At 36.3% G+C, this 23260-nt stretch overlaps 2 protein-coding genes and 1 long non-coding RNA gene across 3 annotated transcripts; 2 read left to right on the plus strand and 1 right to left on the minus strand.

Annotated features, from left to right (window-relative positions):
- Nucleotides 1-6759, minus strand: LOC134697176 (uncharacterized). Its single transcript, XR_010103079.1, has 3 exons — nt 6637-6759; nt 1011-1105; nt 1-235 (listed from the first exon to the last, which is right to left on the minus strand). It is a non-coding gene; the product is annotated as an uncharacterized LOC134697176 (long non-coding RNA).
- A 6994-nt stretch (nt 6760-13753) lies between these two features.
- LOC134698089 (uncharacterized) lies at nt 13754-16060 on the plus strand. Its single transcript, XM_063560381.1, has one exon. The coding sequence runs from the start codon at nt 13754-13756 to the stop codon at nt 16058-16060; it is 2307 nt and encodes a 768-aa protein (XP_063416451.1).
- Nucleotides 16061-16546: 486 nt separating this feature from the next.
- Nucleotides 16547-18931, plus strand: LOC134698090 (uncharacterized). Its single transcript, XM_063560382.1, has one exon. The coding sequence runs from the start codon at nt 16547-16549 to the stop codon at nt 18929-18931; it is 2385 nt and encodes a 794-aa protein (XP_063416452.1).
- Nucleotides 18932-23260: the final 4329 nt, after the last annotated feature.

Raw genomic sequence — 23260 nt, forward strand, 5'->3', positions numbered from 1 at the left:
AAAAAACTAAAAAAAAATACATTTTGTCAATCATATTTTTCACAAAACAGTATGTATAGCACTGATTTCATTTATTTTTAACTGTATATATTATTCGAGATATGTCTCAAAATGTTTGTTGTTATGTGAAACAGCTGATGAAGGTTGTCCTCTTAAAATATTCAGACTGACAGATAGTCTAATCAATTCCAATAATGAAGATTATAAATGGTCTGTTCTTCATGAAAGTTTTATCCTGAAAAAGAAAAAGACAAATAAAAATAAAAAATACATTAATGTATGTGTATTTAATAAAGTGGCAATTTTTTTTTATTGTGTACTCCAGAATCTACATGTAGATATGTGCATGATAATATTTATGTCATGTTACTATAATATTAAATTAAAGTATTTACCATCTGCTACTAAATATCCTGATCCAGAAAACATATTAATCCATCTTGAAACATCTCCATCAAAAACGGATGAAATAACCTTGACCAGAAATTCTATAAATACTTTAACGTTGAGGTCAAAATATAGAACGTAGACAACTAAAAGTAGAGAGCACCTGGACAGCGAAAGTCTAAAACTATTGCAAAACAAACATCATATGCTTGACGAATATAATCATCATGAGAATAGGCTAATTATGGAAAAGATCGATAACATAATACATTTAACGGTACGGGAAAATAAACTGCTAAAAATATTGTTCAGGAATACACCGACTATAAACAAAGAGATAGTAAACAAAGCGGTATTATTTGAGAAAAAAACAAACACAGACCGAAATTCATCGTTTAAATACCCACGATCTGAAAAACCAATCGCAATCAGTGAGGCGTATAACGGTATTTCTCAGGTAAAACAAATGTTATATCAGTATGTAAACTGTCCTATAAATAATTCTTCTTGGAAAGAAACAAGACTAAAAGAATTTAGTTTTAAGTCAGTCAAAAGAAATAACTAAATAATAAATAAAATCAATACCAAATGCCTCATTATTAATGGTAAGAAAGATAACTCACCATGGTATTGTATGAAATTTAAAATATCCAACTATAAACCACCATGAAAAACTATTTGCACATCTGTACGGTCAATGCTAATGGCCTACAGCAACCTGAAAAAATTAATAAAATAGTAAGTTGGACAAATCAACAAAAATGTGATATAACTTTTATACAGGAAACTCATTTTACTAAACAAATGCAAGATACTTTGTTTAAAGAACTTGGTAAAAACATTTTCAGAAGTGATGGTACCAGTAATTCACGTGGAGTAGCAATATGGATAAAAGATAGAATTAGTTTTAAAATTATTGATGAGCATAAAGATTCTGATGGCAGATTTATTTTGATTAATATTGAAATAAATGAAAACATTTACACGCTAGTAAATATCTATGCGCCAAATAGATCAAGAGAAAGAAATAGTTTTTTCAAAACAGTTAAATCAAATATAAATAAATATGGATTAGGTCAAACAATTCTTGGGGGAGATTTTAACGACATCTGGTCATTAACTGATACAAAAAATGAAACTAAATCCTCTAAAAAAATTGATAAACCAGTAACAGGTTTAAAAGGGCTTATAAAATCATGTAAATTGATAGACATTTGGAGAAGTAGAAATAAAAATCTAAGGCAATTCACGTGGTGTAGAAAAGATAGATCAGAAGCCACCAGAATTGATTACTTTCTGATTTCGAAAGAAGTACAAAAAAATTGTAAAAGCTGCGATATTAGACCTTTAGTACAGTATCTTTGAAAATTAATACTGAAAGAGGAAATAAGGGGCGTGGCTACTGGAAATTAAACTCCAGTGTTTTAAATAATGATGACTATGTAAAGGAAATAAACAAATTAATAAACAGATATGAAAACGAATCAATTAACTGCAATGATTTAGGGATACTATGGGACAATTTGAAAATAGAGGTAAGAGATGCAAGTTTAGACTATTGTAAAAGAAAAGCCAAATTTAAAAAAGATAAAATAAATATCCTAGAAAAACAACTAAATGATCTCAATAATAAAGCAAATAATGGTACAGATGTAAATCATATATTACAAAAAGAAATTGAGAATTTGGAAAATGATCTAGATTGTTTATATAAAGACAAAATTAAAGGACAAAAAATAAGATCAAGGGTAAAGTGGTTCGAAGAAGGGGAAAAAAATAATGCATACTTTTTGGGACTAGAAAAAAGTCGTCAAACAAAAAAGATTATAACTGAACTATATGATGAAAATGGGATCCCAACAACTGATCAAGATAAAATTCTAAATCTACAAGTGAAATATTACAAAAAACTTTATGAGTCTACTAATCCTTGTGAAAATGAAGTTAAAACATATATCAAAGAAACAAAATTAACAAAAACACTTAAAGATTCCGATAGTAATCAATGTGAAGGGAAAGTAACAGAAATTGAATGCACTGATGCAATTTTTAAAATGAAGCTTAATAAATCCCCTGGTCTTGAAGGACTGACAGTAGAATTTTATAGGCAATTTTGGACAAGCCTTAAACATATTGTTGTCAAAGTATTTAATTATAATTATGAAAAAAAAGGACTAACAAACTCACAAAAGAAAGGTGCAATTTCACTAATTTAAAAAAAAAATGATCCTCTTTCATTAGATAATTATCGTCCCATAACTTTATTAAACATTGATACTAAACTATTAGCTTATGTATTAGCTCAGAGACTTAAAAAGTACTACCATCTATTATTAGTCTAGATCAAACAGGATATGTTAAAAATAGATATATTGGTTTTAACATCAGACAAATTCAAGATATAATAGATTATTCTGAGAAATTTAATATAGAAGGAGCAATCCTTTTCTTAGATTTTAGTAAAGCTTTTGACTCACTAGAATGGACTTTTATGACGGAAACACTGAAACGGTTTGGATTTAAAAGTAGCTTTATCAGATGGGTGGAAACTATGTATAACGACATTAAGGGATGTATCTTAAATAATGGGTGGGTCTCAGGTCCGTTTAAAATATTTCGAGGGATACGACAAGGGTGTCCGATTTCAGCGTTACTTTTTGTTATAACAGTAGAACTAATCGCAATAAGACTTAGAAGTAATAAAGATTTTAAAGGTATAAAAATTACATTAGATGGAAAATCTTGTAATTTAAAAATTTGTCAATTAGCTAATGATACAACACTTTTTCTTCAGTCAAGGAAAGAAATAAGTTTAGCTCTCAGTATAATTGAAACATTTGGAAGTTTTTCAGGGCTTAAGCTAAATAGAAATAAAACTGAAGGGGAATGGCTAGGACGACTAAAAAGTTCAAAAGATAAATATGAAAATATAAATTGGACCGACAAACCAATCAAAAGCCTTGGAATATATTTTGGGTATGACAAAAAAGAGTGTCAAACATTAAATATTGAAAAAGTGTTGGACAAATTAACGAAACTTGTAGAAAGATGAGCAAAAAGAAAGTTACCAATACTTGGAAAAATATTAGTCGTAAAAGCTCTTCTTCTACCAAATATAACCTACATTGCGACTAACAGTATCATTACTAAAGAAAATCTACAAAATATAAATAAAATCTTATATAAATTCATTTGGAACGGAGGAAAAGATAAAATAAAAAGGTCAATAATAACAAAAAACTTCGCAGAAGGGGGGTTAAAAATGATTGATATAGAATCCTATATAAAATCTATACATTTAAAATGGATTATAAAAATATTAGAATCAGAAAGTGCAAATTGGTCTGTATTATCAAAACTATACCTTAATAAATTTGGAAAAAACCTTCTTATTTTTAAGATGAATGTGAATAACACAAAATTTCTAGATAAAAACATATGGAACAGTACACCAACCTTCTATCAAGAGATGATAAAAACATGGATAAATGTAAATAATTGTGAAAACAATCATCATGATCAAATCAATAATTATTTAGAAATCAGGAAACAAGTTATATGGGGAAACAAATTCATAAAATTTCAAGGAAAATGTCTGTTCTGTGATAATTGGATTGATAGTAACATACTTTATATAAATGACCTAATAGATAAAAGAGGAAATATATCAGAAGAAATGATTATTTCAAAATTAAGAAATAAAAGGAATTGGATTTCTGAATTCTCAAAACTAAAAAAATCCATACCAAAGCAATGGACCGACAAATTAAAATCAGAAGAATCAATCAAAACAAAAGTCCATATCAACCGAACAAAAACTAAACTTAGAGATTGTAATGATGTTCTAACTATTAATGCTAAAAACATATACAACTTAGTATTAAGTGTGTCAAAAACAGGAATACCAGTAGGATTTTTCAAATGGAAAAGAGTCTTAAGCAAAGGGAGACTAATAAATGAATTTAAAGACTCTATTAAATTTAATTTTGAATATCTTAAAGATAATAAAATAAAAATGTTTAGATGGAAATTAATGCACTATATTTTGCCAAATGAGGTGTTGCTTTTTCAGTGGAAAATTTCACAAAACAATTTGTGTTCATATTGCAATGAAATAGATAATTATAATCATTTTTTCATTACATGTTCATATCATAAAACATTTTGGAAATCAATGAAATTTTTACTTAAAAAAGTCTTCATAGGCGAACATGTGATAAGTCTTCATTCGTTGGTTATAGGATACAAAATTCATGACAATGTATACTATGCGCTAAATCATTTGCTTAGCTTAATGTTCTTTTCAGTCTATAAATCACATTATGTTTCCAATAAAAAAACCAAAGCAGTAGACACCTTAAAATTTTTTGAATATGAGGAAGAAAATACTGTAGAATTATATAGTATGACCAATACAGAGATCAGTAGTTTATTTACAAAGGTGTTGAATATTTTGAAGTATAAAAATGAAGTCATTTTATAGTTAACTTAAGCTACATGTATAGAAAAAAAACAGATGTTATAGATCTAGATTATGTGTGATTGCATGTGTGTTTTTTTTTATTCCTTTATTATAAATGTACTATGCAAGTAGTTATCTGTAAGTGCTATGCCTAAGGTGTGAGTATGTGTGAAAGGTATGGAAAGAAATTTGTTTGTAAAATTTATCATGTGGCAATGAACAAGAATGACTGTAAGCGCCGAAGTTTGTGTGTACAGTAATTATTACTATAATGTATGAATGATAATGTGGGTAAATCAGATAAATTAGTGTGTAGGTGTGTGTGTGTGTCTTTGTCAATATATAGGTACTTCGACACGTGTACACTAAATATGTGTGTATTGTTTACAAACTTAGGCCGTGTTCACACCAAACGCCGTGTAGGGTAAACATGTTTGTTATTCGTTTAGTGTAGTGTACACTGGTTTCACATTACATTTGTTCACATCTATACACCTTGTTTAGTTACCTGTACATAAGATTTGTTCTCACTTGTAAACAATATGTCATTTAAACGTTCATTACGTAGAACTGAATTCAAAATTTTTGGACATTTTTTCTAGCGGTAAGGGATCAACCATTTGTCTTCAAAAGGGCCGGTGGAAATAATCAGATAAAAAAATAACCCTCCCCTTTTTAAGTTAAGTGGTGGGTACTTTATGAAAGCCATTTTTATAATTTGCAATAGTTTGAATATACTAGAGATGTCTCGATTACGCATTAGAAAATGTTAGCTGCAGCAGCGTGCTTACAGCCGAGAAAGTGGATTGAGATATTAGGGATCACTACATTTTCATCTTTTCTGTTCGTTTCAAATGGTATTTCTTCTCCAATGAGTATTTGGTAAAGGAATAGGGTACCGTTTTTTTTATCTACTTTAAGTGTTATTTAACGGATCTGAGATACTAGACAAACATATCATTTACCTCACACTTTTTTTAGTCATTCATTTATGCGTGAATCGTTGTTTGAGTAAAGACCAGTGGCGAATATTTCTGTGTACGTCAAGTCGATTCGGGAAGACCTTTTCAAATGAATTAGGCAGCCACTATTAACTTCAATTTTTGGGGAGGAGGAGCGGAGGTAGGGGGCGTGGGCTATTGATTTATTTTCAGGACAAGTTTTGGTGACTACTCGAAATCAATTTTAGCATTATATATAGTGGCAGCTGAGGGTGAAACAAACAAAAAAAAATCAGGGCCAAAAACCGGAAACATGTTTTGTTTCCAAAACAAAATCCATAGCTAACCTCCTCACCCCCTTGCTTTAATGTTTTTATAGCCCCCCCCCCCCCCCCCCCCCCGAGTACGTTATTTTTTTTAACAAAAAAAAATCTGTAAAATTTAGACAACAATTTCTGTAAAGAACTATACTACTAATTATCAAAAATATCAATTTTACTCAAAAATAGTTTCCTCCTTAAATATATACACGGTAAAACTAATGTCCTAAATGCCTAGTTTTGTGTACATTTAACCTACACAAGGCCTACATTGACTATCGACTGTGTGTAGATAAAACATAATTTAAACTACATGTAAACATTGAGTTTTATCAATGGGAACGCAATTGTGTTTAGTTTACGTGTGAGTTACACTAACACAACACCGAATTTAGGTCAATGTGAACACGGCCTTAGACAGGTAAACTAAAGGTCACGACACGATACTTATCTAGGTCAAATCAATAACAAATTTAATAAAGATTGAAAGTGCAACTGTGAAAAATATATTTACACTCCAACTTACCTTTACGCAATATTATTCCAAGCTTTTAAAACCACATCGAAATTAATAATCCAAATTCACGAAACACTTCAAAAAATATTATCCAAACACGAGGATAAGAAAAGTCGTGTGAGGTCACTTGACCGCAATTTATTTTTGATTAAATAATAAAAGAACCTAAAAAGTCATTCCGGATGAATGATCAAATTCCGTAAAACAATTATTGTGTAGATATTTTTTATATGAATATATCTGAAAATACTTTAAGTGATGTAGAAAAGACTATTTGTAACAAATATAATAATAGTTTAATGTGTGAATTAAAACAATGTAATTTATTAGTTAATTTTACTGAATATTATCCCTGGGTATTTCAGTTGTAATCTAGCAGGGAAACTTGATGAAATGCTGTACACCAAGTTTAATTGTTAAACAGCAATATGTGCAATAAAGAATCAATTAAAGTGTTAAAAAAAAAAAACCGTTACACAAAAATGTCATACACCTTCAACCATTGCACATAATGCCATACACCATTACACCATACACCTTGTCTTCTAATGACTTACTTTTATCAATTGTTACTTGGATAGATAGTTGTCCTATTGGCACTCATGTCATATCTTCCTATATCTATATACATGTTTTTGGGAAGTTAAAACCATCCAAGAGCTTTAAGTTATTGCATTTAGGCTATGTCGTGGTGGCCAGTTTTTATTGGTAGGGGAGGCCGGAGTGCCCGGAGAAAACCACCGACCTTCGATAGGAAAACTGACAATCCTGGTCAATTAAGATTGGTGTCCAGTTCACCCGCACTAGCGGGTTGGAACTCACAACCTCATTGTTGACTGGCTAGTGATTACAGTAGTAACTACTTAGACCACTTAACCACCTGTTTGTGTAGATACCAAACGAACAGATAATCAGCAACACATTTTCAGTATACCCGATTCGTGCTTGTCTTTGTCTATAGAACAATGTAAAAGATGAATCAGTCTGCATGGCAGCACAAAAATCTATAATGAGTTTTTCGAAAAATACTTAACTAATGACCACTGAACAGATAACTGTTTGCACCACTGGATCGATGCCACTGCTTGTAGACGTTTCGTCCCCGAGGGTACCATCAGCTTAGTAGTCAGCACTTCGGTGTTGACATGAATATCAGTTATATGGTAATTTTTATAAATTTCCAGTTACAAAACTTATTTTTTTTCGAAAAACTAAGGATTTTCTTATTTCAGGAAAATATTACCTTAGCCGTATTTGGCACTTTTTTGGGGAATGTTGGGTCCTCAATGCTCTTCGACTTTGTTCTATGTTGGCTTTTGAACTATTTTGATCGGAGCGTCCCTAATGAGTCTTATGGAGACGAAACGCGTATCTGGCGTATTAAATTATAATCCTGGTACCTTTAATAACTGGTTATACAATTGCCAAGGACAGTGAAAAGACCACGAATATACTTCTTAATTGGTCTAGTTATTCTCTATTTTATCTTCAGAAGAACCTTTTATTGACATTGAATTCATTGCACTCTACCAGTATGCATGTTTCTTCATTTACATGCGTCTACATTTTAGATGATCAACACTAAAAGAATATGGTCATAAACATGATAAAAACATCTATAAAATAGTCAACGTTAAATTTACATCAAGGAGGATGGAAAATGTTTACGCAATACTTTTGACATACTAAATTCATAGTATGTGCTAGTCTTTTGATTTTTGTCCTTAAAAGAGTGGTAGGCAAGAATTTTTTTCTTCTATATTTGTTTTTGATTACTTAATGATTGATGCGCTGTCTTCAGGACACAACATACATGTTCATGTACTTTTATTAATATCTATGATATTTTTAGGGGGTAAGGGAGAGCTAGCAATGACATTTGAATCACATTTTGTTGAATTGAAGAATTTATTTGGTTGAGAAGAGACCACACACAACTTTAATTTACTGACCATTCATTGACTAGGTTGATAATAATGAAACAAAGATCATCATGTTGCTCATTGTGCTCCTTTTAAAATTGTCAAGTATGTTATCAGGTAACCAACACTAGTAGCACGATTTCAGTCTGAAACGGTCATTTTGGTCTGATCACATCTTGATTGACTGGATTTACCGCTAGAGGAAATCGTCGAGACTTTTTAGACCGTTTAAGACTCTGTTACGATTGATAGTCACATCAGGTAAATCAGTCCGTTAAGGCATGTCAAGATTATCAAGACTGAATCTCCTAGCGAGCTGTTTAGATCCGTTACGACAGTGTCAGACCGAAACAGACCATGGATACAAAATTACGTTAAGACGTTGTCAGACCGTGTTTAGTCGTGTTCCGATTTTATTAATTTGAAAAGAAAACGGGTAAAACTTTCCCAGTGTTTATCAGGGGTTGCTTCCCTTTTAAGAATAAAATTAAAATTAAAAAGAAGACGGTTTATGTTAACTGAAAGTCTGCCATGTTTTAATTAAATAAAGAAAATAATCAATTCTAATTCATTCCTCTTCCTATTTAATTATTTAACATTTTCTATATTAAAAAAAAACATAAGTGGTTCAAAGTCATACTGCTGCGCAAACCGTGGTGAATTGAGTTTAAAATCAACAGATTGCCGAAATTATATTTAATAATTATTCATTGAATATACACATCAAAAACTTTATATTTAATGGTTTACAAGTGATTGTAAATAAATATTTATGCAATTACAGACTGGTGCCGTGGGGGAAAATGTGTCAACTTGAGGTTACAGATAATTTGTATACCCTTAAAAATTACGGATGTCGGGATTAACACTTGAAAACGTAATCTAAATATGTTTATCTAAATATGTTTAATTTATTAAATTGTTGATGTTACTTTTCTTTAATATTGTAAATAATATGCATTATCATTTAACTTTTCATGTTTTCTATATAAATTTCATTTAAATTATTGTAAACTTAAGACAGGGAAAAAATATAACAGTACTATGTATGTCTTTTGTCGTTTTCTGTTTATTGTCATAGCATTGTCCGTTCATTTTTGTCAGACTTGTGCGTTTGATTCCAATATTTTTTTTATTGTGTCTATAATCCAAAAGCCATTTTTAACTTTCTTACATACCAGATTTAGAGGCGTTCGTTAAAAAATAAAGGTTTACTATTATTGCAAAAGTCTGTGAATTATTGAAAATATGACGTTCCGAAAACACAAGTCGCTATATTAAATGCTTGTAAATCTCCATTACATGTGGTGCGCTTTTATTCAAATACCTTTCTGTTACATAAAAAAGTGTAAAAAAAGTTATTGAAATCCAGCTGAAAAAAAAGGGAAAACGAATAGTGTTTATCTAACTTATTTTTCAAATATCGAATACACAAATAAATCTCTAACCATCAACGCTTGCAATTTGTTTTTACTGACAGGTGTCTGCTGGCATTCGATTGGATATCAGTTTTATGTAGGCGTAACAATTCATCACACTTATCCAATCAGCTGTCTTGTGTGCGATCTCATAAGGTCCACATAGTTTAGTTTTTTATACATGTAATGGTAGCGATAAAAAATATTCGTGCAGAATATACATATACTATGACCAGACTCAAGCTGGCAGCCACTTTTATCGGCCAATCAAGATAGCAGCCACTTTTTTCCAGCAGCCAATTTTGACAATATGTCTAAAAACCCAAAAACTGCATAAGACTCAAACGTTCCAAAAATCGCTAAATCTTAGTAAAAAATAATTCAACAGCGGAATTCGACAATTTCGCGGCTTGTACTTAATTTAAAAGCATTTCATTACGTTTAAAATATGTATGTGAAGTTAGCTGCCGGTTTGTTATTCGATATCCGATATTCAATATCAGACGGTTGCTAGCAGTCGGTTCAATATTAAAATATAGTTGAAAATCATTAAAAAGTATAATTTTCAAAGTTACATGGTTAACAGGAGTGAAAAATAACGCCGCAAATAGTTTTATGACCCATTCAAGCTGTCGTAAATTCTCGTTGTCCTCGAATATAAACCCTTATATAAATTGCATATTTGTCTTTATGTTATATAGATTTTTATCAATAAAACGACAGCAAAGATTCATCAAAGATTTAATTTAATATATAATATATAAAACTAAAACTAAAGCCGGCCACTCTAAAAACATTCAGATATATGAAAAGAAATATCTATGGAAAGTCAAAAAAGAATAAATATATAGTGAAGACCTACGGGAGACCACTAAGATGACAGTGAGAAGAACCCTGGTGTTTCAATATTTCAAATGCAAAGATATTAAAGACTCTATAGTATATAAATTAGGTGTACATATAAACGTGACTAAAAAGATTTTTGGTTATTGGTATTGAAAATACGTAAATGGGGAACTTTGCATCTCTGTGGTGGCCAGACGGGCCCGGATCCTAGAAAAATATTTAAGTGGGGAATAGCTTGGGTCAATACCTTTAAAATGAGCTAGGTCCGGTTTGGAACTTTGCCGTAGGGATATACCGAAGAGTACCGAATGTGTGATTGATATGAAAAATACGTAAATGGGCAACTTTGAACCTCTGTGGTGGCCAGACATGCCCGGATCCCAGAAAAAATATTTAAGTGGGGAATAGCTTGGGTCAATACCTTTAAAATGAGCTAGGTCCGGTTCGGAACTTTGCCGTAGGGATATACCGAAGAGTACCGAATGTGTGATTGATATGAAAAATACGTAAATGGGCAACTTTGAACCTCTGTGGTGGCCAGACGGGCCCGGATCCCAGAAAAATATTTAAGTGGGGAATAGCTTGGGTCAATACCTTTAAAATGAGCTAGGTCCGGTTCGGAACTTTGCCGTAGGGATATACCGAAGAGTACCGAATGTGTGATTGATATGAAAAATACGTAAATGGGCAACTTTGAACCTCTGTGGTGGCCAGACGGGCCCGGATCCCAGAAAAATATTTAAGTGGGGAATAGCTTGGGTCAATACCTTTAAAATGAGCTAGGTCCGGTTCGGAACTTTGCCGTAGGGATATACCGAAGAGTACCGAATGTGTGATTGATATGAAAAATACGTAAATGGGCAACTTTGAACCTCTGTGGTGGCCAGACGGGCCCGGATCCCAGAAAAATATTTAAGTGGGGAATAGCTTGGGTCAATACTTTTAAAATGAGCTAGGTCCGGTTCGGAACTTTGCCGTAGGGATATACCGAAGAGTACCGAATGTGTGATTGATATGAAAAATACGTAAATGGGCAACTTTGAACCTCTGTGGTGGCCAGACGGGCCCGGATCCCAGAAAAATATTTAAGTGGGGAATAGCTTGGGTCAATACCTTTAAAATGAGCTAGGTCCGGTTCGGAACTTTGCCGTAGGGATATACCGAAGAGTACCGAATGTGTGATTGATATGAAAAAAACGTAAATGGGCAACTTTGAACCTCTGTGGTGGCCAGACGGGCCCGGATCCCAGAAAAATATTTAAGTGGGGAATAGCTTGGGTCAATACCTTTAAAAGGAGCTAGGTCCGGTTCGGAACTTTGCCGTAGGGATATACCGAAGAGTACCGAATGTGTGATTGATATGAAAAATACGTAAATGGGCAACTTTGAACCTCTGTGGTGGCCAGACGGGCCCGGATCCCAGAAAAATATTTAAGTGGGGAATAGCTTGGGTCAATACCTTTAAAATGAGCTAGGTCCAGTTCGAAACTTTGCCGTAGGGATATACCGAAGAGTACCGAATGTGTGATTGATATGAAAAATACGAAAATGGTCAACTTTGAACCTCTGTGGTGGCCAGACGGGCTCGGATCCCAGAAAAATATTTAAGTGGGGAATAGCTTGGGTCAATACCTTTAAAATGAGCTAAGTCCGGTAGGGAACTTTGCCGTAGGGATATAGCGGAGAGTACCAAATGTGTGATTGATATGAAAAATACGTAAATGGTCAACTTTGAACCTCTGTGGTGGCCAGACAGGCCCGGATCCCAAAAATATTTAAGTGGGGAATAGCTTGGGTCAATACCTTTAAAATGAGCTAGGTCCGGTTCGGAACTTTGCCGTAGGGATATACCGAAGAGTACCGAATGTGTGATTGATATGAAAAAAACGTAAATGGGCAACTTTGAACCTCTGTGGTGGCCAGACGGGCCCGGATCCCAAAAAAATATTTAAGTGGGGAATAGCTTGGGTCAATACCTTTAAAATGAGCTAGGTCCGGTTCGGAACTTTGCCGTAGGGATATACCGAAGAGTACCGAATGTGTGATTGATATGAAAAATACGTAAATGGGCAACTTTGAACCTCTGTGGTGGCCAGACGGGCCCGGAGCCCAGAAAAATATTTAAGTGGGGAATAGCTTGGGTCAATACCTTTAAAATGAGCTAGGTCCGGTTCGGAACTTTGTCGTAGGGATATACCGAAGAGTACCGAATGTGTGATTGATATGAAAAATACGTAAATGGGCAACTTTGAACCTCTGTGGTGGCCAGACGGGCCCGGATCCCAGAAAAATATTTAAGTGGGGAATAGCTTGGGTCAATACCTTTAAAATGAGCTAGGTCCGGTTCGGAACTTTGCCGTAGAGATATACCGAAGAGTACCGAATGTGTGATTGATATGAAAAATACGTAAATGGGCAACTTTGAACCTCTGTGGTGGCCAGACGGGCCCGGATCCCAGAAAAATATTTAAGTGGGGAATAGCTTGGGTCAATACCTTTAAAATGAGCTAGGTCCGGTTCGGAACTTTGCCGTAGGGAAATACCGAAGAGTACCGAATGTGTGATTGATATGAAAAATACGTAAATGGGCAACTTTGAACCTCTGTGGTGGCCAGACGGGCCCGGATCCCAGAAAAATATTTAGGTGGGGAATAGCTTGGGTAAATACCTTTAAAATGAGCTAGGTCCCGTTCGGAACTTTGCCGTAGGGATATTGTTGTAAAATACTTTTACATTCTTTTATTAGAGACATTTTCGTTTAATTGGTAAACGTCTTAACGTCGTTTACCGCGGTAATTACGTAACTGTATATTGGACGTCGCTACTTAGCGACGTTATTGTATTCATACATGTAGTTTAGATAAAGATTTCGTTCAATGAAGACGTTCTTCATCATTTCTTTACAATATATGTCAAATTGGTGCCGTGACAAAAAGAACGATGAGTTCTAAACTCAAAGCTATTCGAGCTGGACATCGTGGTGCAGTCACGAAATTACTGAAGCGAGTGAGCGGAAATGTCGAGGAGTTATTGAAGGAATACGATGTCAATGAAATTATTTCAATCAGGGAAATGATACGGAAGAAGGAAACAGTTATCTCGGAACTCAACGACAAAATTGTGGAAGAAATTTCGGAAGAGGATATTCAAGAAGAGATAGAAGAAGCCGACAGGTATGAATTTGATATTCAAATTACTTTAACAAAATTATCAAAAGTAATCCGGGAAGCAGATAACACAACAGAATTTACACTTTCAAACAACCAAATAAACCCGACTCCAGTAAGTTTCACGCCAGCAAATAATTCTTCATCTACATTTTCAAACTCCAGTATGTACCATAAATTACCAAAGCTTACCCTACCCACGTTCGGAGGAAATATACTGGAATGGCAGCCATTTTGGGATTCCTTTTGTGCAGCAGTTCATGAAAATTTGTCCTTAAACGACGTTCAGAAGTTTAACTATTTAAGGTCTCAGTTGAACGGAGAAGCAAGCCAGTGCATTTCAGGATTACAAATTACAAACACAAATTACGCTCAAGCCCTAAATGTATTGAAACAGAGATTCGGTCAACCTCACAAAATTGTGAATGCCTATATGCAAAGCCTTATTAGTCTACCCAGTCCATCCGCGAATATTAGAGAGTTAAAGAACTTTTACGACAGTATGGAGAATTACATTCGAGGTCTTGAGGGAATGGGACAAACACATGAATCGTACGGGAGCCTTCTAGTACCAATTATCTTAAATAAAATTCCCGGAAACATCCGACAAAATATGGTACGCATTCACGGAAATGACAGATGGAATTTACAGTTGCTACGTGACGCAATTCAGCATGAAATTACAATCCAAGAAGCAGGTCAGTCATTAAATTGTTACGAATCAGAATCAGAATATACACCTACGTCGGCATTTATAGCGAGTACAAATCGAAATTATGATTCAAAAAATAGAAATTTAACCAGCAAACCCTGTATTTATTGTAACGACATTCACGCTCCAACTGCATGCATGAAAGTTAAAAATCTTGATGACAGAAAGCGCACAATTAAGGAGAAACAATTATGCTTTAATTGTTTAGGAAGTCACAGAATTGCACACTGCAAATCCAAGAAAACCTGTAAAAATTGCAGTAAACGACACCACACGAGTATTTGCAACTTAAATGAGCAGCATACGCAAGACAAAGCAAAAACAGAAACGGATAATTGTAAAATAGTAAAACCAGACAGCAATCACACAGTAGCATTAGCGACATCAATAAGAGCTCAAGTACTTTTAAAAACCGCAATATCTACAGTATCGTCCAACGAAAACCATTCAAGTCAAGCAAACATCCTATTTGACGAAGGTGCACAGCGCAGTTTTATTACCAAGGATATGGCAGATAAATTAAACTTGAAACCAGTGAGAAATGAAGTTATAACAGTTTCCGGATTCGGTGAAACAAATACGAAGGTAAGACATCTTCAAGTGGCTACTGTTTATTTACGAGCCGAGACTAAAGAATTAATACCAATTAATGTACTTATCGTTCCAAAGATTGCTCACCCTATACAAACATACTCAAGAAATCAGTCACATTTTCCGTACTTAAAAGGATTCAAATTAGCACACCCGGTATCACGTGACGAAGACTTTGAAGTTTCTATCTTAATCGGGGCTGATTACTTTTGGGATATTGTAGAGGACAAAGTCATTCGGGGACCTGGACCAACCGCAGTGAAATCAAAAGTCGGGTACCTTTTATCTGGACCTATATATCAGAATTCACAAAATAACACTCCGTCATCTTCATCCATCTTGAATATTTTAACTCCACACAGGCATGAAGAATGTGAAATACACAAGTTTTGGGAAATTGAGTCCAGTGGAACAGAAGACAACTTTGAAATAACCAAAAAATCTGCACAAGACGAAATGATCAGTTACCAAGAATCTAGTATCTATCTCGAAGGGAACAAGTATATTGCAAAATTCCCATGGAAACCTGAACACCCAGAGTTGCCTAGCAACGAAATGATAGCCCGGAAAAGAACTTTTAGTGTTATTAATCGTCTCGCCAAAGAACCCGAATTGTTAAAACTGTATGGAGAAATCATAAATGAACAAGAAGAAAGAGGATTTATTGAGAAAATTAAGACATCGGAAAACAATACTACAAGCCGTATCCATTACATACCACACCACCCAGTGAAAAAAGATTCGCTAACCACTCCTATACGCATAGTTTACGACTGAAGCTGTCGACAAAATTCGGATTCACCTAGCTTAAATGACTGTTTATCTTCATTGCCTCCACAGTTGAATAAACTTACTGATATTTTATCAAGATTCCGTTTCGAAAGATACGCTATTACTACTGACATTGAAAAGGCCTTTCTGCAAATTGGACTCGACGAGAAGGACCGAGATGCGACACGATTTTTCTGGCTGAGTGATCCTAGCAACCCTTATAGCGAACTAACTACATACAGATTTAAGGTAATATTATTCGGTGCTACTTGCTCACCTTTTATCTTAAATGCAACTTTACTAAAGCATTTATCGATCCACCCAAGTACTACATCTAAAATACTTGAACGAGACTTGTATGTCGACAACGTGTTGACAAGTGTAGGTACAGAAGAGGCTGCATTGAAATTGTATAACAACTCGAGACAACTTTTAAGTAGCGGCGGTTTCAATCTCAGAACATGGAAATCAAACAGTCAGAAACTCAGCAATATGGCAGCTCACGAAAACATATTAGATTTGGACACCGAAACTAAAATTCTAGGTATGCGTTGGAATTCGAAGTCGGACATCCTTACATTTGCTCAACAGAAGAACAATCAGATTGACAATTCAAAAATAACAAAGCGAGAAATATTACGACAATCTTCGTCAATTTATGACCCTCTCGGAATTCTCGGACCAGTTACTGTGAGGGCAAAGCTTTTGATACAAAATCTATGGAAAGATAATTATGACTGGGACGAAGTGTTGCCTAGCAACTTAATTAAAACATGGATTGAAATCAGAGATGACATTCGGGATGCTACTTCAAACACACAGATTTCACGTCATTATTTCACAGGAAAAGACAACGGAGAAGTGATATTACATATTTTTGTAGATGCTAGTCAGAGAGCGTATGGAGCTACCGCATATTTATGTAACGGAAACTTGTCTTCTTTAGTCATTGCTAAAAACTGTATTGCGCCACTTAAAGGAATTACGTTACCAAAATTAGAGTTAATGGCCGCCGTCATTGGAGTCCGTATAGCAAGGCAGTTAACAGATAACTTAGAAATAGAGCGCACCGTGTTATGGAGTGATAGTCAAATCGTTCTTCATTGGATAGCTTCTTCAAAATCATTCGGCAAATTCGTAAATAATCGTACTAAGGAGATTAAAGAATCAACACGTAACAGCGAATGGAAATACGTGCCAACTGAATCGAACCCAGCCGATCTGCAGACTCGTGGTATATCAGCGACACAGTTCAAAGAATCAAAATTATGGATGCATGGTCCATCTTGGATCTCAGATGGTAATCGTTGGCCTACATGGACACAACAGCCGAAACAGGAGACCACCCTTTTGACGACAGCATGTGACATCGATAACACAGAGACATTAGGTTCTACATCAATGTCAGGAATTTCAGAAATTATCAAATTATCTAGGTTTTCTTCATTGAAGAAATTATTGCGAGTTACAAGTTATGTTTTAAAATTTGTGAGAAATTGCAGAGACAGCAAACCATACCAGCTTAGAAGAAAACATATACACACACAAGAAAACATTACAAACGAAGAAATTCAATATGCAGTACACCTATGGATTAAGGACGTACAAAACGAACGATTTATGGACGAAAAGGAGAAAATTTCGAATAATTTAGGAAGCAAGGAATTGCCTTTATTGAAACAACTACGCCTATTTATTGACGATGAAAGTATCATAAGATGCGGTGGGCGCATACACAATTCCTCATTGGATAGCTGTACAAAGTTTCCAATACTTTTGCCAAAGAAACATAAGTTTACTGATCTTATTATACTGGATGCACACTTGAAAATGTTACATTCAGGATCTGGACAAACAGTTACTCAAATCCGACAGTCGTATTGGATACCGTCTATTCGTCAGTGCGTGAACAATATAATACAGAAATGCATACAATGTCGTAAAGTCATGGGAAAATCGTTTATGCAGCAAGATTCACCCCCACTTCCTAAAGATAGAGTGACGGATACGATTCCGTTTACAACAACAGGTGTGGATTTTGCCGGACCGCTTTATGTTAAGGAAACCGGAATTTTGAAAAAGATGTACATTTGTTTATTTACGTGTGCATGTGTTCGAGCTGTACATTTAGAACTCGTTCCAGATATGACACTTAACGCTTTCATGTTAGCATTTAGACGCTTCGTCAGTAGGAAAGGACACCCTAGTACAGTGTATTCAGATAACGCCCCAACCTTTGTTTCAGCGGCAAGCCAAATTCCTCGAGAGCTAAACATACAAATCAACTGGAAGTTCATCCCAAGAGCAGCACCGTGGTATGGTGGATGGTGGGAGAGACTGGTCGGAATAACCAAGACAACGCTGAAAAAAGTTCTGGGAAGATCCCAAGTTAATGCGGATACGTTACGAACAGTTATTACGGAGATTGAAAGTGTTATGAATGATCGCCCGATAACGTACATTTCACAGGATATCCGAGATCCACAGCCGTTGACGCCGTCACACTTATTGCACGGGAGAAGACTATCTACAGACAACTATATACATACAGAGGACAATAAGAAGACACACGAAGAAGCTAATAAACTAGTACAACGCAATATAACTTTAATAGAACATTTCACTAATCGATGGAGATCCGAATATCTCACCGGACTAAGAGAGTTTCACCATGTGACAGGAAAAATTCATACACATGTGAAAATTGGTTCTGTTGTATTGATTATGGACAATTCACCAAGAACAATGTGGAAATTAGGTGTAATAGAAGATGTTATTACAGGACTGGATGGACTTGTTCGTGCTGCAAAGATTCGTACATCAAGTGGACTGATTACTACACGGCCAATAGTTAAACTAGTCCCTCTTGAAATATGAACAGTAAACTCATTTTGAGGCCCCCAGAATGTTGTAAAATACTTTTACATTCTTTTATTATAGACATTTTCGTTTAATTGGTAAACGTCTTAACGTCGTTTACCGCGGTAATTACGTAACTGTATATTGGACGTCGCTACTTAGCGACGTTATTGTATTCATACATGTAGTTTAGATAAAGATTTCGTTCAATGAAGACGTTCTTCATCATTTCTTTACAATATATGAAGAAGAGTACCGAATGTGTGATTGATATGAAAAATACGTAAATGGGCAACTTTGAACCTCTGTGGTGGCCAGACGGGCCTGGATCCCAGAAAAATATTTAAGTGGGGAATAGCTTGGGTCAATACCTTTAAAATGAGCTAGGTCCGGTTCGGAACTTTGCCGTAGGGATATACCGAAGAGTACCGAATGTGTGATTGATATGAAAAATACGTAAATGGGCAACTTTGAACCTCTGTGGTGGCCAGACGGGCCCGGATCCCAGAAAAATATTTAAGTGGGGAATAGCTTGGGTCAATACCTTTAAAATGAGCTAGGTCCGGTTCGGAACTTTGCCGTAGGGATATACCGAAGAGTACCGAATGTGTGATTGATATGAAAAATACGTAAATGGGCAACTTTGAACCTCTGTGGTGGCCAGACGGGCCCGGATCCCAGAAAAATATTTAAGTGGGGAATAGCTTGGGTCAATACCTTTAAAATGAGCTAAGTCCGGTAGGGAACTTTGCCGTAGGGATATAGCGCAGAGTACCAAATGAGTGATTGATATGAAAAATACGTAAATGGTCAACTTTGAACCTCTGTGGTGGCCAGACAGGCCCGGATCCCAAAAATATTTAAGTGGGGAATAGCTTGGGTCAATACCTTTAAAATGAGCTAGGTCCGGTTCGGAACTTTGTCGTAGGGATATACCGAAGAGTACCAAATGTGTGATTGATATGAAAAATACGTAAATGGGCAACTTTGAACCTCTGTGGTGGCCAGACGGGCCCGGATCCCAGAAAAATATTTAAGTGGGGAATAGCTTGGGTCAATACCTTTAAAATGAGCTAGGTCCGGTTCGGAACTTTGCCGTAGGGATATACCGAAGAGTACCGAATGTGTGATTGATATGAAAAATACGTAAATGGGCAACTTTGAACCTCTGTGGTGGCCAGACGGGCCCGGATCCCAGAAAAATATTTAAGTGGGGAATAGCTTGGGTCAATACCTTTAAAATGAGCTAGGTCCGGTTCGGAACTTTGCCGTAGGGATATACCGAAGAGTACCGAATGTGTGATTGATATGAAAAATACGTAAATGGGCAACTTTGAACCTCTGTGGTGGCCAGACGGGCCCGGATCCAAAAAAAATATTTAAGTGGGGAATAGCTTGGGTCAATACCTTTAAAATGAGCTAGGTCCGGTTCGGAACTTTGCCGTAGGGATATACCGAAGAGTACCGAATGTGTGATTGATATGAAAAATACGTAAATGGGCAACTTTGAACCTCTGTGGTGGCCAGACAGGCCCGGATCCCAAAAATATTTAAGTGGGGAATAGCTTGGGTCAATACCTTTAAAATGAGCTAGGTCCGGTTCGGAATTTTGTCGTAGGGATATACCGAAGAGTACCGAATGTGTGATTGATATGAAAAATACGTAAATGGGCAACTTTGAACCTCTGTGGTGGCCAGACGGGCCCGGATCCCAGAAAAATATTTAAGTGGGGAATAGCTTGGGTCAATACCTTTAAAATGAGCTAGGTCCGGTTCGGAACTTTGCCGTAGGGATATACCGAAGAGTACCGAATGTGTGATTGATATGAAAAATACGTAAATGGGCAACTTTGAACCTCTGTGGTGGCCAGACGGGCCCGGATCCCAGAAAAATATTTAAGTGGGGAATAGCTTGGGTCAATACCTTTAAAATGAGCTAGGTCCGGTTCGGAACTTTGCCGTAGGGATATACCGAAGAGTACCGAATGTGTGATTGATATGAAAAATACGTAAATGGGCAACTTTGAACCTCTGTGGTGGCCAGACGGGCCCGGATCCCAGAAAAATATTTAAGTGGGGAATAGCTTGGGTCAATACCTTTAAAATGAGCTAGGTCCGGTTCGGACTTTGCCGTAGGGATATACCAAAGAGTACCGAATGTGTGATTGATATGAAAAATACGTAAATGGGCAACTTTGAACCTCTGTGGTGGCCAGACGGGCCCGGAGCCCAGAAAAATATTTAAGTGGGGAATAGCTTGGGTCAATACCTTTAAAATGAGCTAGGTCCGGTTCGGAACTTTGCCGTAGGGATATACCAAATGTGTGATTGATGTGAAAAATACGTAAATGGGCAACTTTGAACCTCTGTGGTGGCCAGACGGGCCCGGATCCCAGAAAAATATTTAAGTGGGGAATAGCTTGGGTCAATACCTTTAAAATGAGCTAGGTCCGGTTCGGAACTTTGCCGTAGGAATATACCGAAGAGTACCGAATGTGTGATTGATATGAAAAATACGTAAATGGGCAACTTTGAACCTCTGTGGTGGCCAGACGGGCCCGGATCCCAAAAAAATATTTAAGTGGGGAATAGCTTGGGTCAATACCTTTAAAATGAGCTAGGTCCGGTTCGGAACTTTGCCGTAGGGATATACCGAAGAGTACCGAATGTGTGATTGATATGAAAAATACGTAAATGGGCAACTTTGAACCTCTGTGGTGGCCAGACGGGCCCGGATCCCAGAAAAATATTTAAGTGGGGAATAGCTTGGGTCAATACCTTTAAAATGAGCTAGGTCCGGTTCGGAACTTTGCCGTAGGGATATACCGAAGAGTACCGAATGTGTGATTGATATGAAAAAAACGTAAATGGGCAACTTTGAACCTCTGTGGTGGCCAGACGGGCCCGGATCCCAGAAAAATATTTAAGTGGGGAATAGCTTGGGTCAATACCTTTAAAATGAGCTAAGTCCGGTAGGGAACTTTGCCGTAGGGATATACCGAAGAGTACCGAATGTGTGATTGATATGAAAAAAACGTAAATGGGCAACTTTGAACCTCTGTGGTGGCCAGACGGGCCCGGATCCCAGAAAAATATTTAAGTGGGGAATAGCTTGGGTCAATACCTTTAAAATGAGCTAGGTCCGGTTCGGAACTTTGCCGTAGGAATATACCGAAGTGTACCGAATGTGTGATTGATATGAAAAAAACGTAAATGGGCAACTTTGAACCTCTGTGGTGGCCAGACGGGCCCGGATCCCAGAAAAATATTTAAGTGGGGAATAGCTTGGGTCAATACCTTTAAAATGAGCTAAGTCCGGTAGGGAACTTTGCCGTAGGGATATACCGAAGAGTACCGAATGTGTGATTGATATGAAAAAAACGTAAATGGGCAACTTTGAACCTCTGTGGTGGCCAGACGGGCCCGGATCCCAGAAAAATATTTAAGTGGGGAATAGCTTGGGTCAATACCTTTAAAATGAGCTAGGTCCGGTTCGGAACTTTGCCGTAGGGATATACCGAATGTGTGATTGATGTGAAAAATACGTAAATGGGCAACTTTGAACCTCTGTGGTGGCCAGACGGGCCCGGATCCCAGAAAAATATTTAAGGGGGGAATAGCTTGGGTCAATACCTTTAAAATGAGCTAGGTCCGGTTCGGAACTTTGCCGTAGGAATATACCGAAGAGTACCGAATGTGTGATTGATATGAAAAATACGTAAATGGTCAACTTTGAACCTCTGTGGTGGCCAGACAGGCCCGGATCCCAAAAATATTTAAGTGGGGAATAGCTTGGGTCAATACCTTTAAAATGAGCTAGGTCCGGTTCGGAACTTTGTCGTAGGGATATACCGAAGAGTACCAAATGTGTGATTGATATGAAAAATACGTAAATGGGCAACTTTGAACCTCTGTGGTGGCCAGACGGGCCCGGATCCCAGAAAAATATTTAAGTGGGGAATAGCTTGGGTCAATACCTTTAAAATGAGCTAGGTCCGGTTCGGAACTTTGCCGTAGGGATATACCGAAGAGTACCGAATGTGTGATTGATATGAAAAATACGTAAATGGGCAACTTTGAACCTCTGTGGTGGCCAGACGGGCCCGGATCCCAGAAAAATATTTAAGTGGAAAATAGCTTGGGTCAATACCTTTAAAATGAGCTAGGTCCGGTTCGGAACTTTGCCGTAGGGATATACCGAAGAGTACCGAATGTGTGATTGATATGAAAAATACGTAAATGGGCAACTTTGAACCTCTGTGGTGGCCAGACGGGCCCGGATCCCAGAAAAATATTTAAGTGGGGAATAGCTTGGGTCAATACCTTTAAAATGAGCTAGGTCCGGTT

This window comes from Mytilus trossulus, chromosome 14 (assembly GCF_036588685.1).
Source record: "Mytilus trossulus isolate FHL-02 chromosome 14, PNRI_Mtr1.1.1.hap1, whole genome shotgun sequence".
Lineage (NCBI taxonomy): Eukaryota > Metazoa > Mollusca > Bivalvia > Mytilida > Mytilidae > Mytilus > Mytilus trossulus.

Excerpts from the sequence above, each read along its gene's own strand:
- LOC134698090 (XM_063560382.1), top strand. The coding sequence starts at position 16,547 with ATGGCAGCTCACGAAAACATATTAGATTTGGACACCGAAACTAAAATT.
- LOC134698089 (XM_063560381.1), top strand. The coding sequence starts at position 13,754 with ATGAGTTCTAAACTCAAAGCTATTCGAGCTGGACATCGTGGTGCAGTC.